A 15102-nucleotide genomic window follows, 5' to 3' on the forward strand; every position below is an offset into this window, starting at 1 on the left:
TGACATCACAAGGTGGAACAGAGCATTTGGAGCTTTGGAGATGTAGACAGACTCATTATGCAGAGTTACTCAAACATGTGAATAAAACAAAACACAAGTCCAGGTGTGTTTTTGAGGAGGAAACAACATTAGAAGTGTAAATGCACAGGAGTCAGTTTTCTGTAACATAGGACATTTTAAACATAGATTAATAAGTGTGGTTTCAGATGTGTTTTTAATATGATGGGCTGTATTGGGCGGCACAAACCTTTGACCTGCTTTGCCTGTTCTTATTAATGATTGACAGAAGTGGGTCAGTTAAGCTCCAGCCTTTGGTCTCATTGGATTTCCACTGCCCCTTAGAAACAGGTTAGACTGCAACCCAAGGGCATTTAGTATTAAAGCTCCTGTATTACACAAAACGGACTATTGTGAGCTTTAAACCTGGTTATAATCTTCCTCAAAGTGCTCTGTCCCACCTTGTGATGTCATGTAGTGGTAGTTTTCAAGTGAACAGCTCCTTTTACCTTTAGTTCAGTAGAGATCGGCAATTCCAGGACTGAAATCATCTAAATGATTCTACTGAAGGTGTGTGGAGTTTAAAAACACGGCAGAGCACTTCCTGTATTACCGCATGACATCACAAGGTGGAACAGAGAGTTTTCTACCGAGTGAAGAACTAAATGTGCAGGGTTTGTGTGTTAAACATGTGAATGAAAAGAAACACAACTGCAGGTCGGTTTGTGATGAGGAAACAACAATAAAACAGATCAGAAAATAGTGTCATGTAAGACCTTTAAACTATAACAAACACTATTTCACTTTTTTATATTTTCTTCATTGTAAACTTTAATATAGTCTGTCTTAGCTTACATAAAATAATAGACTTCCTGTTCAAGACTGGAAAAAAAAACAAAACTTCTTCACAGTCATTTCAGTAGAAGGAGGAGGATTCTGTTTACGTGTCTTTGTAGGAAATATCTGTGACATTTTTTTTTAACTCAACACCTTTGACTCACAGATGACATTTCTTATATAACAGATGGCAGCAGTGGGCGGGGATAGGGGGTTGGTGAAAACATTTTTTATTTTATTTTTTTAACAAAATATAAAAAAAACAATACTTAAAACAAAGAAACACACATACACCAACACACACAAATGTATTTAGAATAAAAAAAGTAAAGTGGTTGTGCAGCATGACCATACTGCAGGCCCCTTTATATTTATATTTTATATATAATTATCATTTCATTTTTCCTTCCTTTTTTTCCTCACATTTTTAATAAACTCTTTTAATCACTTTACTTAAAGGTTGTATGGAGGATTTTTTTTTTGTTTTTTTTGTTTCAAGTAATATAGCATTATAGAGGTGCAGTAGCCTTTAATTATGATGACCTTTCATCATCTGGACGCCAGCTTTTGCCTTAACGACACGGCCTCGTTATCTGTTAGCTGACAGGCTTCAATTTACGTTTTACTAACTGACCTTTACTGGTTTACGTACGCCTAAGTCCACAGACGCAAGACGCACAGACGCTTTTACTCCAAATGCAGTTCTTAGCGGCTTTTTGACCTTTTTCCTCGCAGTTAGCACAAAGTTTGTTGCAATGGCAGACAAGAATCCAGGAGCAGTTAGCCGCAAAAGAAAGTTTTTTGAGGTCGCTGAAAGAAGAAGACAGGGGAAAAGCAGCGAAGCCAAACTTGATTCTTGTATTCATTCCAGATGGCGCGACTGAAGCAGACGCAGGGTCTAAAGACTGACGCATTGGTCCATTACTCCTGACAGGTTTCTGCTTATTATGAAAACGTTTTATTTCCAAGAGCTTCATTTTTCAGGACACGAAAGCGATTTATGTCTGAAAACGTAATTTTCAAGGCAAGAAAGAGTCCGCTTGCTGCTGCGTGTTGTATTTCATTCGCACTGAATCTCCGCGCATTCTCTGCTCCCCTTTCCTATTCCTGTCCCGCTGCCCGTTCCGCTCTTCCCCCTTCTCCTCATTCTACGGGCACGGAATCTCCGCGCATCCCCTCCTCTCTCCTCTCTCCTCTCTCCCTGCTCTTCTCCCTGCTCCTCATTCTCGTCCGCGAACGAAATTACACCCGCTCCCCCCGCTCCTCACTTCTCCGCCTTGCCTAACCAACACTGTATAGTTGTTTACAAGTCATGTGCATCACCGGCTGTAAACAACCTGTTTCTGGCGTAGTGAGGAGGCGGGAGGAGCGTTTCTACGTAGGGAGCTGTAGGGGAGGGGGGTGGTTTCACGCATCAACATTTGAAAAAGGACAAACAGTCGCTGGATTTCTCGTTCCTTGGAAAATCCTCTATACATTTAACAATATTATTTTCACCATGAGCCTTTCCTTTCATCATCTTTTACTTTTTACTACAATCTTAAAGCAGAATTTTAGAGGTATTTTCTTTTTTTCCACCCCTTTATGATGATGATGATGATTATTTATTTGTTTATTTGTTTATTTTTTCATGGATTATCTCATTGTTTTAAAATATAAATTATGAATTATCTTCATTTTCTAAGCACTCAAGTCTCAATTCCAAGAATATAATACAGGATTACTCAAACTTACATGAATCAATTGAAATCCAAGTTTGAGTGAACTAATGATGAGGGAACAGTGTAATAATATGATTTAACACACACAAAAGTACATTTTGTATAATACGTCTCCTTTTAAGAAAACACATTATGGTATTTTTGGTGCATTTTGTATTAAACTATAACTTCCTTAGATAACGGTTTGACCTTGTGGTCTCTGTAAACCTCAATCACAAACACACCTGGAGTTGTGGTTTTTTTATTTTTATTTTTTTATTTTCACACAAATCCTGCAGATTTAGTTCTTCAGAAAACACCCTGTTCCTCCTTGTGATATCACAGGAAGTGCTCCGCTGTGTTTTTAAACTCCACACACCTTCACTAGAATCATTAAGGTAGTTTCAATCTTAGAATTGCTGATCTCTACTGAACTAAAGGTGAAAAGTAGCTCTTGAAACATGAAAACTACCTCTTCATGACATCACAAGGTGGAACAGAGCATCCATTTTGTGTCATATAGGACCATTAATCTTATCTATGGGGCAGGTCAATCAATCAAACTTTATTTATAGAGGCCGTTACAACACTCACTGTGACCAAAGTGCTTCCCCATAAAAGCAGCACAATATCAAATGTTCAAAACATGAAACATGGTCGTAGTGTTTGTCATCGTGTTATGTCTGATCAGTCAAATGACTTTTTTTTCTCCATTTGCAGATTTCCGATATCCACATCAGCCGATTCCATGACCCGAAAAGGATTCCTGATTTTGAGAAGTTCTGCACTGAGACTGTGGATGTGATCAAACCTGCTCTGGTGCTCGCTACAGGTCCAGAATGTTCTCTAATATTTTCTGACAGTTATACTTAGATTGAAAGGTCCTGTATTACACAAACTGGACTTTCTTTTGAGCTTTAAGTCATGTTAGAACAATATTTCCTCTTGGAGTTGTGTTTTGTGTCATTCACACATGTTTCTGAGTTACACTTTATTATGAGTCTGTCTACATCTCCAAAGCCCTAAACGCTCTGTTCCACCTTGTAGAACAGAGAGTTTGTGAAAACAGTGTCATATGGGCCTTTAAACATTCACATTAACTCTGTGTGGTGTTGTTTTATTTAACAGGAGACTTGACAGATGCAAAGACGGAGAGTAAGATCGGCTCCCTGCAGCACGAGGTGGAGTGGCAGGCCTATCACTCTGTTCTGAAGAGGTCCAGAGTCCTGCAGAAAACCAAGTGGATCGACATCAGAGGAAACCATGGTAACCACACTCACATTACACCACAGATTTAAAGGCACTGTGGAACTTTTCTGGTGGATGTTCTGCCGCCTCCTTGTCTTCATGCACATGTTATTGCTTTGCCTGGAGTGTATATCATTAATGTTATCTCCATGGAGACTAGCTTTAAATATATTCAAACCTGCAAGCAGCGTTAAAGGCCCTCACTGTCCCTTGCAGCAGCAGGATACAGGCCACTGTGAAGATCCTGCCTCTTGTCCCCCCCCCGTGTCAGGACCACAGCCACATCATGATGGCCTCTTTTCGACCGCATTTTCATTGTCTATGACAAACAGCAGCCTCCCCCAAAAACCCACAAATGTTTCCACTGGGCCAAGTAATGGAAACATATTTTCCACTCATTCTTTTTTGTCTTAAACCATAAAAACTAGTCATGTGACTTTGTCACATTGTGCCCCATCGTAAGTAATGCCCCTGTTATTTTTTTCGCAAGTCCACGACAGTTTGTCTTCTATGAGAGGGCGCTAGAGAGCATTGGGTTACATAGATTTTTGTTTTTTTTTTGCATATTTATAATGTTTTTTCGTCATCACAAACACACCTGCAGTTGTGTTTTGTTTCATTCACACATGTTTAACACCCTTCTCTCTAACAGAAAAACTCTGTTCCACCTTGTGATGTCATGTGGCAATACAGGAAGTACCCCAGTGTCAGAATCGTTTATGAATCATTTATCGTTTTATTAGAATCAATGATGCATATATATATATATATATATATATATATACACACATATGCATCATAAATATATATATATATATATGCAGCATAAACGATTCTGACACTGGGGTATATATATATATATATATATAAAAAAAAAATGTGTTTCTCACCTTCACGGTGGTTGGTCTCTCACCCTCATTCAGCTCGGGTCGTCTACCAGAGGCCTGGGAGCTTGAGAGTTCTGCGCAGTATCTTTGCTGTTCCCAGTACTGCACTTTTCTGGACTATGTCCATTGTTTTTCCCGGTATCTGTTGTAGCCACTCTTCCAGTTTGGGGGTTACAGCCCCGAGTGTCCGATCACCACAGGCACCACTGATGCCTTTACTTTCCAGGCTCTCTCCAGCTCTTCCTTGAGCCCCTGGTATTTCTCTAGCTTCTCGTGTTCCTTTTTCCTGATATTACCATCGTTTGGTATTGCGATGTCCACCACCACAGCTCTGCTCTGTTTCTTATCCACCACCACTATGTCTGGTTGGTTCGCCATCACCATTCTGTCAGTCTGTATCTGGAAGTCCCACAGGATCTTGGCTCGGTCATTCTCCACAACCTTTGGAGGTGTTTCCCACCTTGATCCTGGGGTCTCCAGCCCGTACTCTGCACAGATGTTTCTGTACACTATGCCCGCCACTTGGTTATGTCGCTCCATGTATGCTTTCCCTGCCAGCATCTTACACCCTGCAGTTATGTGCTGGACTGATAACTGCAGGGTATATATATATATATATATATATATAATGTGTTTGTTCATTAGAGGTTGGCAGTCGGAGGGCTGAGATTATCCAATGATCTATTGAAGATTTATGGAGTTTAAGAACACAGACAGTGGAGCACTTCCTGTATTACCACACGACATCACAAGTTGGAACAGAGTGTTTTTCATTTGAGAGAAGAACTCATCTTAAATATGCAGGGTTTGTGTGTTAAAAGTGTGTGAAACACAACACAACTCCCGGTGTGTTTGTGATGAGGAAATGACATTAGAACACAACAGAGAGGAGAAAACAGTGTAATGTGGAACCTTTAAACCCTGGAGTCTGAAGTGGCTCTCTGTCTCTCACTGCATCTTCTGTGTCGATCTGCACCACATCCAGGAAGTGCTATGGTCTGTGATTGGATTACCGTCTCTTTAATGTGAAATCAGAGACATGTTTTTCAGTGGCAGAATCGTTGGACACGTGAGCCGCTGCTGCTCTGTTTGACATTGTTATTATTCTACAGACGTGTGTGGTTTCTAATGGGGCTGCGGCACATGGAAAGTGCTCCGAAAATACAACTGAAGGAGCTCTTCTCCAACTACAAAACCAACCATTAAAGTCTTTAAAAACGAGCAGTGAACTGGGACTAGACCAGGACTAAAGTAGAACTAAACCAGGACTCAACCAAGACCTACAGGACTACGCAGTCTTAAACCAGGACCAGACCAGGACTATGCAGAGTAAAACCAGGACAAATGTAGAATTAAACCAAGACTAGACTAGGACTCAACCAGGACTCAGCCAGGACTAGACCAGGATTCAACCAGGACTGAAGTAGAACTAAACAAGGACTAAACCAGGATTCAACCAAAAGTAGACCAGGATTCAACAAGGACTAGGCCAGGACTCGACCAGGACTGAAATAGAACTAAACAAGGACTAGACTAGGATTACACAGGAGTAAACCTGGACTAAAGTAGAACTAAACCAGGACTAGACCAGGATTCAACCAAGAGTAGACCAGGATTCAACCAGGTCTAGACCAGGACTCGACCAGTTCTTAACTAGGACTCAACCAGGACTGAAGTAGAACTAAACAAGGACTCAGCCAGGACTACACAGGGTTAAACCTGGACTAAAGTAGAACTAAACCAGGACTAGACCAGGACTCAGTCAGAAGCCAGACGACTATACATGGTTAAACCGGGACTAAAGTAGAACTAAACCAGGACTCAACCAGGACTAAAATAGAATTAAACCAGAACTAGACCAGGACTAAACCAGGACTGAACCAGGACTAAACCAGAACTAAACCAGGTCTATACAAGGTGAAATCAGGGCTAAACCAGCATTACATTAAGGCCAAAGAAAAATGAAGTAAAATAAATATCAAACCAGGACTAAACTACAACTAAACCAAGATTAAACCAGGACTTAACTGGGACTAAACCAGGACTCAACACCACTAACCAGGATTCAATCTGGGCTGAACCACGATTTAACCAAATGTAAATTATGTAAATTAAAGGTGCACTGTGCAACTTTTCTGGTGAAGGTTCAGTTACCTACTTGTCTCCATGGAGATATTATTGCTGTGTTGTTGAAAATGTTCCGTGGTATGACTTTAAACATATATATCCAGCATTTATTCATTACAGGTGTTTCTGTTGGTCAAAAGCACAGTCATTCCTTCTGTGAATAGAGGCGCCTCTCCACAGATCTGACCTGTAATGTAGTGTAGTGCTGTAAAGTGCCTGCCTCCCTCATGATAGACAGGTTCATCTATACTGTGGAACATTCTAGGCAAAGCAATAACGTTTCCATGGAGATGAGCAGTGTACGAAGAGTGTACCTTTAATGTCTTAGTGAAAAAAGTTCTAATTTCATTTATGTTTTTTTTTCCAGATGCCTTCAACATCATGTCTCTGGACAGTGTCAACAACTATTTCCGGTCAGTATCCCACATTATAAACATTTCCTTCTTCTGTGTTTCCTGGACAACAGTCTGACACACACTGAGTCCACTCTGCATCATGGCGCTGAACGTTTGTGAATTTGTGAATTAGATTTTTTGACAGGAAGTAAACAAACCTGGAAGATAATCCATTCAGACAGGAAAGATCATCACAAATGGGGATTAGAGCTGGTCAAGTTTGGACAGAGCTTCTCCAAAACTGCAACTCGTGTGGAGAGTTTCCTTCCTGTAATCGTCAGCCACAGAGGTCTTACTTTAGACCTGGTTTAGTCCTGATTAGACCTGGTTTAGTCCTGATTAGACCTGGTTAGACCTGGTTAGACCTGGTTTAGTCCTGATATAAGATTACTTCTAGTTTAATTCTAAGTCAGTCCTGGTTTAAATTTAGTTAAGACTTAGACCTGGGCCTGTCCTGTCAGATCGGGAATAGTCTTGGTTTAGTTCTGGTTTAGACCTGATTTAGTCGTGATTTAATCCTCGTTTAGTGCCTTCTTTTGGGCGTATTCCCTGTTTGCAGTGATCAGTATCTACCAGAGGTGCTTTAGTCCTGGTTTAGATTCAGTTTAGACCTGGTTTAGACCTGGGTTAGTCCTGGTTTAGAACTGGTTTAGTACTGGATTAGTCCTGGTTTAGTCCTGGGTTAGTCCTGGTTTAGAACTGGTTTAGTACTGGATTAGTCCTGGGTTAGTCCTGGTTTAGTCCTGGTTTAGACCTGGTTTAATCCTAGTTTAATCCTGGTTTAGTCCTGGTTCAGTCCTGGTTCAGTCCTGGTTTAGTCCTGGTTTAGACCTGGTTTAGACCAGGTTTAGTCCTGGTTTAGTCCTGGTTTAGTCCTGGCTTAGACCTTGTGAGACTTGACACTCCTGTTGAATATAACAGTTGTTGAAGACGTTTTAAAATGTCTGGAGTGCATATTCAGGATCTCTAACATCATCAGAGTGTTTAGAGTGTGTTTGCTTTCATGTTGTTCTGGAATGTTCTAGACAGCAGCGGTCAGCTGCTTGTACGTGTGGACTGAGTCTATATCCAGTGCAGTGTTTTCTCTGGGGTCAGACATGTGATGTGACACTGGAGCAGGTCGGACTGGACCTATTATTCCACTCATCTCAAGCATCTGGGATTAAAATAGCAGCGATTGAACCTCCCTCTCACACATGAAGTGGGACTAAACCAGGACTAAACCAGGACTAAACCAGGACTAAACCAGGACTAAACCAGGTCTAAAGCAGGACTAAAGCAGGAATAAACCAGGAATAAACCAGGACTGAACCAGGAATCAACCTGGACTAAACCAGGACCAAACGAGGACTAAATTGAAACCTACTGAAAAAGTACACTTAACATGTCGCCAACTAAAATTCAGAATAAAAATAATCTTTAAATAATCTTTTTTCAGAGTTAAAAATTCAAAATGAGAAATTCAGTGGTTAGTTTTTAAAAGTTCAAAATCCAATAGAACCAGTGACCCCCCCATAGCCCCATGTGTATTAATGTACATTGTCATTGTATTGTCTTTATAACATTGTCTTTGTTTGTATATTGTCTTTTTCAGGAAGTACTCAGCCAATCAGAAAGTGGGTTCGTTTCACTACATCCACAGAACTCCATTTGGAAACTACTCTTTTGTTTGTGCGGACGCCACTCTGACCCCAGGACCCAAGAGACCGTACAACTTCTTTGGGATCCTCAACCAGGTAAAACATACATACATACATAGATACACATAGGGAATTCCATAACTGTTACCGAGCAACCATAAGGTCCACTGGGCCAAAAATCCTCTAATGTACACAGAATTTATGATTTGATGAATGAAAAAAACCCAAAAAACTTTATTTAGTTGAAATCATGAAATTAAAGTGTCAGAAAAATGTGTTTGTCACATGTAAATTGTGCCAAACTTTTGACAGAATTCTCGCAGTGATGACTCTCGACAATAGAACTTCCTGTAATTTAATCCAACTTTTCTTCACAAAATGCTTCTTGATTTGTGTAAAACTATAATTTATATTTACAACAGGTGTTACCCTGCGATATTAACTCAAAATGAGAGAATCATCAAAACTTTACATACACACTTTAAACACTGCAGTGCTGAAGGTTTAAATACAGTAGAATCAATACTTTACAGTGAACTAAACTAACAACTAAAAGGTGAGAGTGACTAACTGAAAAACTGTTGGCAAATGTTTGTGACTGTCATTTTATGAGTGAGAGGCTTGTTTAACAGAACAAACCAGCTCACCTGTTAAAACAAAGATTAAAGATTAAAATCTAACAGAGCCGCAGACAGAGCAGAGCCTACAGTTAGCATCACACCCTCAAGGAATGTTGATGAGAGCAGCAGCAAAGTTTCATAAAAAAAGAAGTCCAGTTGTAAACAATAACTTCCAATATCATTTTCTGATATTATGCAAAATTGACTCTTGTGAGCTTTAAGTCATGTTCTAATGTTGTTCCCTCCTCAAAAACACACCTGGACTTGTGTTTTGTTTCATTCACACAAGTTTGAGTTTGAGTAACATCTGTTCCACCTTGTGATGTCACGAAGTGGTAGTTTTCCACTCAACAGCTCAAGATGTGTGAAGAATCCCTCAGTCGTCCAGGTAGAATCCATGGCGAGGAGAAAATTCTGTTTGTCGACTGGACAAAAGTTAGTTTGGTTGAAGACGTTTCTCAGCTCATCCAAGCTGCTTCTTCAGTTCTGGTCAGATGCTGGTGGACACTGCTTTATATCTGCAGGAGGAGCTAACTACACTGAAACTAACACACACCTACTTGTTTACAGTTTCTGTTTGTTAGTTCGGCCTATGGACCTGTACAGTGTGTGGGGTCTAATGAGCAGAACAATTCATGGTCATAATGGAGCTTCCACACCTCTGGACAGATGAGAGAGCAGCAGTGGACCTCAGTCTGCTGTGCATCTCCACTTAAAAGCCGCGGGCCACTCATTTGAGGACAGTGAGGTACAGATTTTAGCCAGAGAGAAGAACTGGTTTGAGAGGGGAGTGAAAGAAGCCATTTTTGTGAAGAAAGAGAATCCTTCTCTAAACAGAAACGGAGACTCAGATACCATCTGTCTCCTATTTACAACTCCATCCTCAAACCTAAATCAAAACAAACAAGAGAACAACAGGTGTAGTCAGGTCAGGTCCAGAGGTGTGGAAGCTCCATTATGACCATGAATTGTTCTGTTAATTAGACCCCACACACTGTACAGGTCAATAGGCCCAACTAACAAACAGAAACTGTAAACAAGTGTGTGTTAGTTTCAGTGTAGTTAGCTCCTCCTGCAGATATAAGGAAGTGTCCACCAGCGTCTGACCACAACTGAAGAAGCAGCTTGGATGAGCTGCGAAACGTCTTCAACCAAACTAACATTTGTCCAGTCAACAAACAGAATTTTCTCCTCGCCACTCAACAGCTCCTTTTACCTTTAGATCAGCAGAGATTGGAAACTCCAGAGCTGAAATGATCCAAATGATTCTAGTGAAGGAGTGTGGAGTTTAAAAACACAATGTAGCACTTCCAATATCACAGCGTGACATCACAAGGTGAAACAGAGCGTTTTCAGGTTGAGAGAAGATCTCTGCCTAAATGTGCAGGTTTGTGTGTTAAACATGTGAATGAAACAAAACACAACTCCAGGTCTGTTTGTGATGAGGAAACAACATTAGAACAGAAATCAAAAAATTGCATAATAAGGAAACTTTTAAAGTGAACACAGACGTATCAAAGTGAATAAATGCTGTTATCCTCCTGCCCACCACCAAGAACTATGTGCTGTTTCTAGATGAATATTAAAACATTCTTTAGGCCAATAATATTTAACACAGATGGGAGCAGCTAAAATTAATATAGTTAAAATTGAGATTGGTGTTTTAATACAGCGAGTTCTTGGGTGTAGTCACTAATAGAAATTATCTGATTTTCAACATTTTTGCATTTATCTATTGGAAATTTCATGGCAAAGTGCAGTGTATTTTGTGTAATTTAGTTTGCAGTATGTAAATATTTGTAAAGTTTTGTGATGTACATGAGCACCCACGCCATTTTTGAAACTGCAGTGGTTCCTTGTTGTAAAGCACTTTGAGCTTTGAAGATGGAAAAGCTGTGTATAAAACTGTGACCATTTACCATTTATGTTGAAGTGAAGGCATTTTAGAGTTACGTTTTTGCAAGACGCCTTACACGAGCCCCCCTCTATTATGAATGAATAGGAAGAGGGTCAGGCTCTGGGGCCCTAAGACTGACTCTCCTGGGTTCAGTAATTACTAATATATTAACCATAAACTAGTAAATTCCAGCATAGATTTCAGAACAGTCCTCCAGCTCAGTTTTACAAGAGAGGGAATGTTGTGGTGTTTTTGTCTTTCATTCATTATTGCTGTTTCAGATGACATCACTGCATTCTACACAACAATATTAATGAACACAGAGGGAGAGCAGCTAAAATTAAAATAGTTAAAATGCTGAATTATGTTGTAACACAGTAAGTTCATGGGTTTAGTCACAAATTGAAAATACCAAGTTCAGCATTTGTGAATTTCACGGCAAAGTACATGTGTACATCTGTCTCTTGCCCCCGTCTGGGAGTCTGACATCAGCATCTTCTAGAATCTGAAAACCACCAACAGGGTTAATGTAGGATAAAGGTGGGTTAATATAAGTTTTCTTCTTCCCACTCCTTTTTGAGACGTGTGCTTTTCTGTCGTTTGCAGTATATGTTATGTAATATGTGTCTTAGCACAAAACTTGAAATAAAAACAAATCAGTTGTAATCAAGAGGGAAATCTGTCTGTGTCCCACATAGAACTTTGATCAAATCTGAAGGTCAACCCAAGATGATGTTGTATTGTTTTCAGTGGCCTGTGCTCATTGGCTCATGGGCCCAAAAATACTCCAAGCAGATATTTACAAACTGACTGTTGAACATGAATATTTGAGAAAATTACCATTTCTGACACAAATCTCACGCTTTTCTGAGCTTTCATGTGGACGGTGTAGAGCCCCACATATGGTCACAGACCAAATATGATCTTTTTGGCCCCTTCTTTGGAGCCAATGTGGGCACATTTAGATGCTGATCAAATTTTTACCAGAGAAACTATGGCATATTCTGATTAGTTTAAAGTAATAGAAACATCGACTATTAACTTACTTAATTTCAAACTGAATTTTTGAAAATGAGTCTCACTGGTCATTTTTTGTGGAGCTTAGGTGAGAATTCGTTCTCGGCCCAAGCTCCTGGACCTGTAATACCTGGAGCAACCACTAGTCTGTCTGAATCTGGACAGATGGGGAATGTCTTATCCTGTTTTTATTGTAGAATCGTGCTGTCCCCCATCTGGGACTATGACATCATCACATTCCAACATCTGAAAAACACCCACGTTTTTTTTCTTCTTCTCCTGTTTCTGTCCCAGACTCAGATGGATCTTCTGGACTCATTCAGACTGGAGTCCCTCAGCTCAAACCAGTCCATCTGGTTTGGACACTACACCACCTCCACCATCGTGTCACCCTCTCCAGGAGTACGGGAGCTCATGAGGTACCAAAAATAAAAACACTTATTTAGGCAATTTTAAACCACAACATTGTGACAGAGCAGGTCACGTGATCAGCGTGGGTCATGTGACCGGGTCATATGACTGGCCCACAGCCCTTTGGCTCAGAGGCTGATGACCTCACATGACCAAAGGCGTCTGCTGAGGTTTGACTTTCTGTTCCTCCTAAACTCAGCTGGGGTTCATTGATGACATCTTCATCAGAACTCACAAAGAGTTCACCAAGTGTGTTCTTCTGGAACAACAAGTCCTCAGATCACACACACATTTAGCTTGGTGTGTTTTAGAATATTAGTACACCCACATGTAACCAGCAGAGTTAGGAGGGATGCACTGATACTGTACTGATACTGATATCTAATATCGATACTGAAAATGAAATGGATCCTGTATCGGTTCTGTGATATTGGTTCAGTTGGTAGTTCAAACTGGATGTAGTAAGAGGAATCAGCAGGTATCAGCAGATGTCAAGGTATCGATATCAGTATCGATGCATCCCTAATTAGTTATATATTTTACAAATGAATCTTTATAAAACAGTTTCCTTGTCTCTCCTCAGGTCAGCCGTGGCATATTTGTGTGGGCACCTGCACACTCTGGGGGGTCTGATGCCCGTGCTCCACAGCAGACACCCTCAAGGAACTCTGGAGCTGGAGCTGGGAGACTGGATGGACAACAGACGGTAAGAACTGAACCCAATCTATGTTTTATCTGGAAAATACTACAGGCTGTGTGAAGTCTGTAGGAAAAACACCTGATTCACAATCACAGGGAGCCCTGGACTTAACTACAGTTATTACTTTTGTGCAGGTTACATTTAAAAACAGCATTTCTCAAAGCCTTGGAGCACTTCAGATGTGTTAATATCTTTATAGTGAATGAAGCTGGGATTTGACTGGAGGACTGATGACATCACTTACAGTCCCATAAGGACATACAATTAAGTTTATTTGAAATAAATTTGTTTGAATATTTTTATCATGTGACATTTGTGGGGGCGTTGAAGTTTCCATCCACTTAATTACATGTTTAAAAATGACTGTATCTGTTTTCTCTTCAGATACCGTGTGCTGGCCCTGGACCATGACCTCCTCAGTTTCTCAGACCTGACCTTTGACCGGTGGCCGGCGGTCGTCATCACAAACCCCAAAGACGCTCAGTACCTGCACCCGGGGGCGGAGCCTCTGGGGCGGATACAAAAGTCCTCTCACATCAGGTGCTGGCACTGCCACTGGCTCAACTGTTTGACTTACACTCTTTGTATATTGCTCCAGCCCACAGAGCTCATCAACTCTCATGTCCCTCTGTCCTGCAGAGTCCTGGCCTTCTCAGACTCGCCGCTCTCCTCTGTCCTCGTGCATATAGATGGAGTGGAGCTGGGTTTGGCGCACTCTGCTGGTGGACCTCTGTATGTGCTGCAGTGGGACTCCTCTCTGTACCTCACTGGGGTCCACACCATCTCTGTCACTGTTCAGGTACGAAGACACGACACGTTTAAACATTATAAAGTGCCACTATAGCATCAGTGAAAACAGTTTTTTTCAAGGCTGCTGTGTGGTGATTCTGATCAAAGTCTCTGTTCTCCAGGACTCCTCTGGACGGTCCTCGGTGAAGCAGCAGCTCTTCTCTCTGGAGGAGGGTCTGACTCCGAGCTTTGGCTTTGTTCAGTCGTTTATTCTCCTCACGGATCATCACGTTCTGGGACGAGCTGCTTTCGCCTTCACAGTTCTGCTGAACATCGGGGGGCTGCTGGTGTTCAGGAGGATCAGTCTGTCCAGTGGGAGAGGTCAGGACACTTTCATGAAGCACTGAATCAGACATGAGTTTGTTCAAGCACTGCCCTCTGGTGGACATGTTAGGATTCACAGAGCTGTAGTTACATTCAGAACGTTTCTTCAGCCCTGAGTCTGTGGTGTTGTTCCAGGTCTGTTGTCCAGAGCGTGTGCGTCGCTGCAGTTGGTCAGTCAGATGAACATGTTTTATTATTCACTGCTGCTCTTCAACCTCTGCACTGCCCTTGGTGAGTCCAGGTTTCACACATTCACACAGTCTATAAAAAGTGTTTCTATTTTGATTTCTCTCTCCTCTCTCTCCTTTCCTACTCTTCCTTTCTCCCTCCTTCCCTGTCTCTCTCCTCAGGTCCCTGGTTTATTGGCGAGATGATTGACGGACACAGTGGGGCCTGTTTTGCGTTTGGAGTGATCATCGATGGACACTTCCTGGAGGGAAGTCTCACTTATGTGGTCGGAGTCGTACAAGTAAGAAACTAATATTGTGATTAATGCAAGTACTACAGCACAGT

The 15102-nt window shown here is 41.2% G+C and overlaps 1 protein-coding gene across 1 annotated transcript in view; it reads left to right on the top strand.

Annotated features, from left to right (window-relative positions):
• The window catches only part of tmem62 (transmembrane protein 62), a 36411-nt gene that overhangs the window by 13344 nt on the left and 7965 nt on the right, over nucleotides 1–15102 (top strand). The window contains exons 2-12 of the mRNA XM_020924571.2: nucleotides 3255–3366; nucleotides 3663–3800; nucleotides 7164–7209; nucleotides 8786–8927; nucleotides 12660–12784; nucleotides 13360–13482; nucleotides 13861–14016; nucleotides 14116–14275; nucleotides 14388–14586; nucleotides 14725–14820; nucleotides 14940–15058. Of these exons, the coding sequence (XP_020780230.1) occupies nucleotides 3255–3366; nucleotides 3663–3800; nucleotides 7164–7209; nucleotides 8786–8927; nucleotides 12660–12784; nucleotides 13360–13482; nucleotides 13861–14016; nucleotides 14116–14275; nucleotides 14388–14586; nucleotides 14725–14820; nucleotides 14940–15058 (1416 nt within the window). The remainder of the gene's footprint in view (nucleotides 1–3254; nucleotides 3367–3662; nucleotides 3801–7163; nucleotides 7210–8785; nucleotides 8928–12659; nucleotides 12785–13359; nucleotides 13483–13860; nucleotides 14017–14115; nucleotides 14276–14387; nucleotides 14587–14724; nucleotides 14821–14939; nucleotides 15059–15102) is intronic.

Source organism: Boleophthalmus pectinirostris, unplaced genomic scaffold (genome assembly GCF_026225935.1).
Source record: "Boleophthalmus pectinirostris isolate CB_2022bp ecotype Guang Dong unplaced genomic scaffold, ASM2622593v1 HiC_scaffold_10, whole genome shotgun sequence".
NCBI lineage: Eukaryota > Metazoa > Chordata > Actinopteri > Gobiiformes > Gobiidae > Boleophthalmus > Boleophthalmus pectinirostris.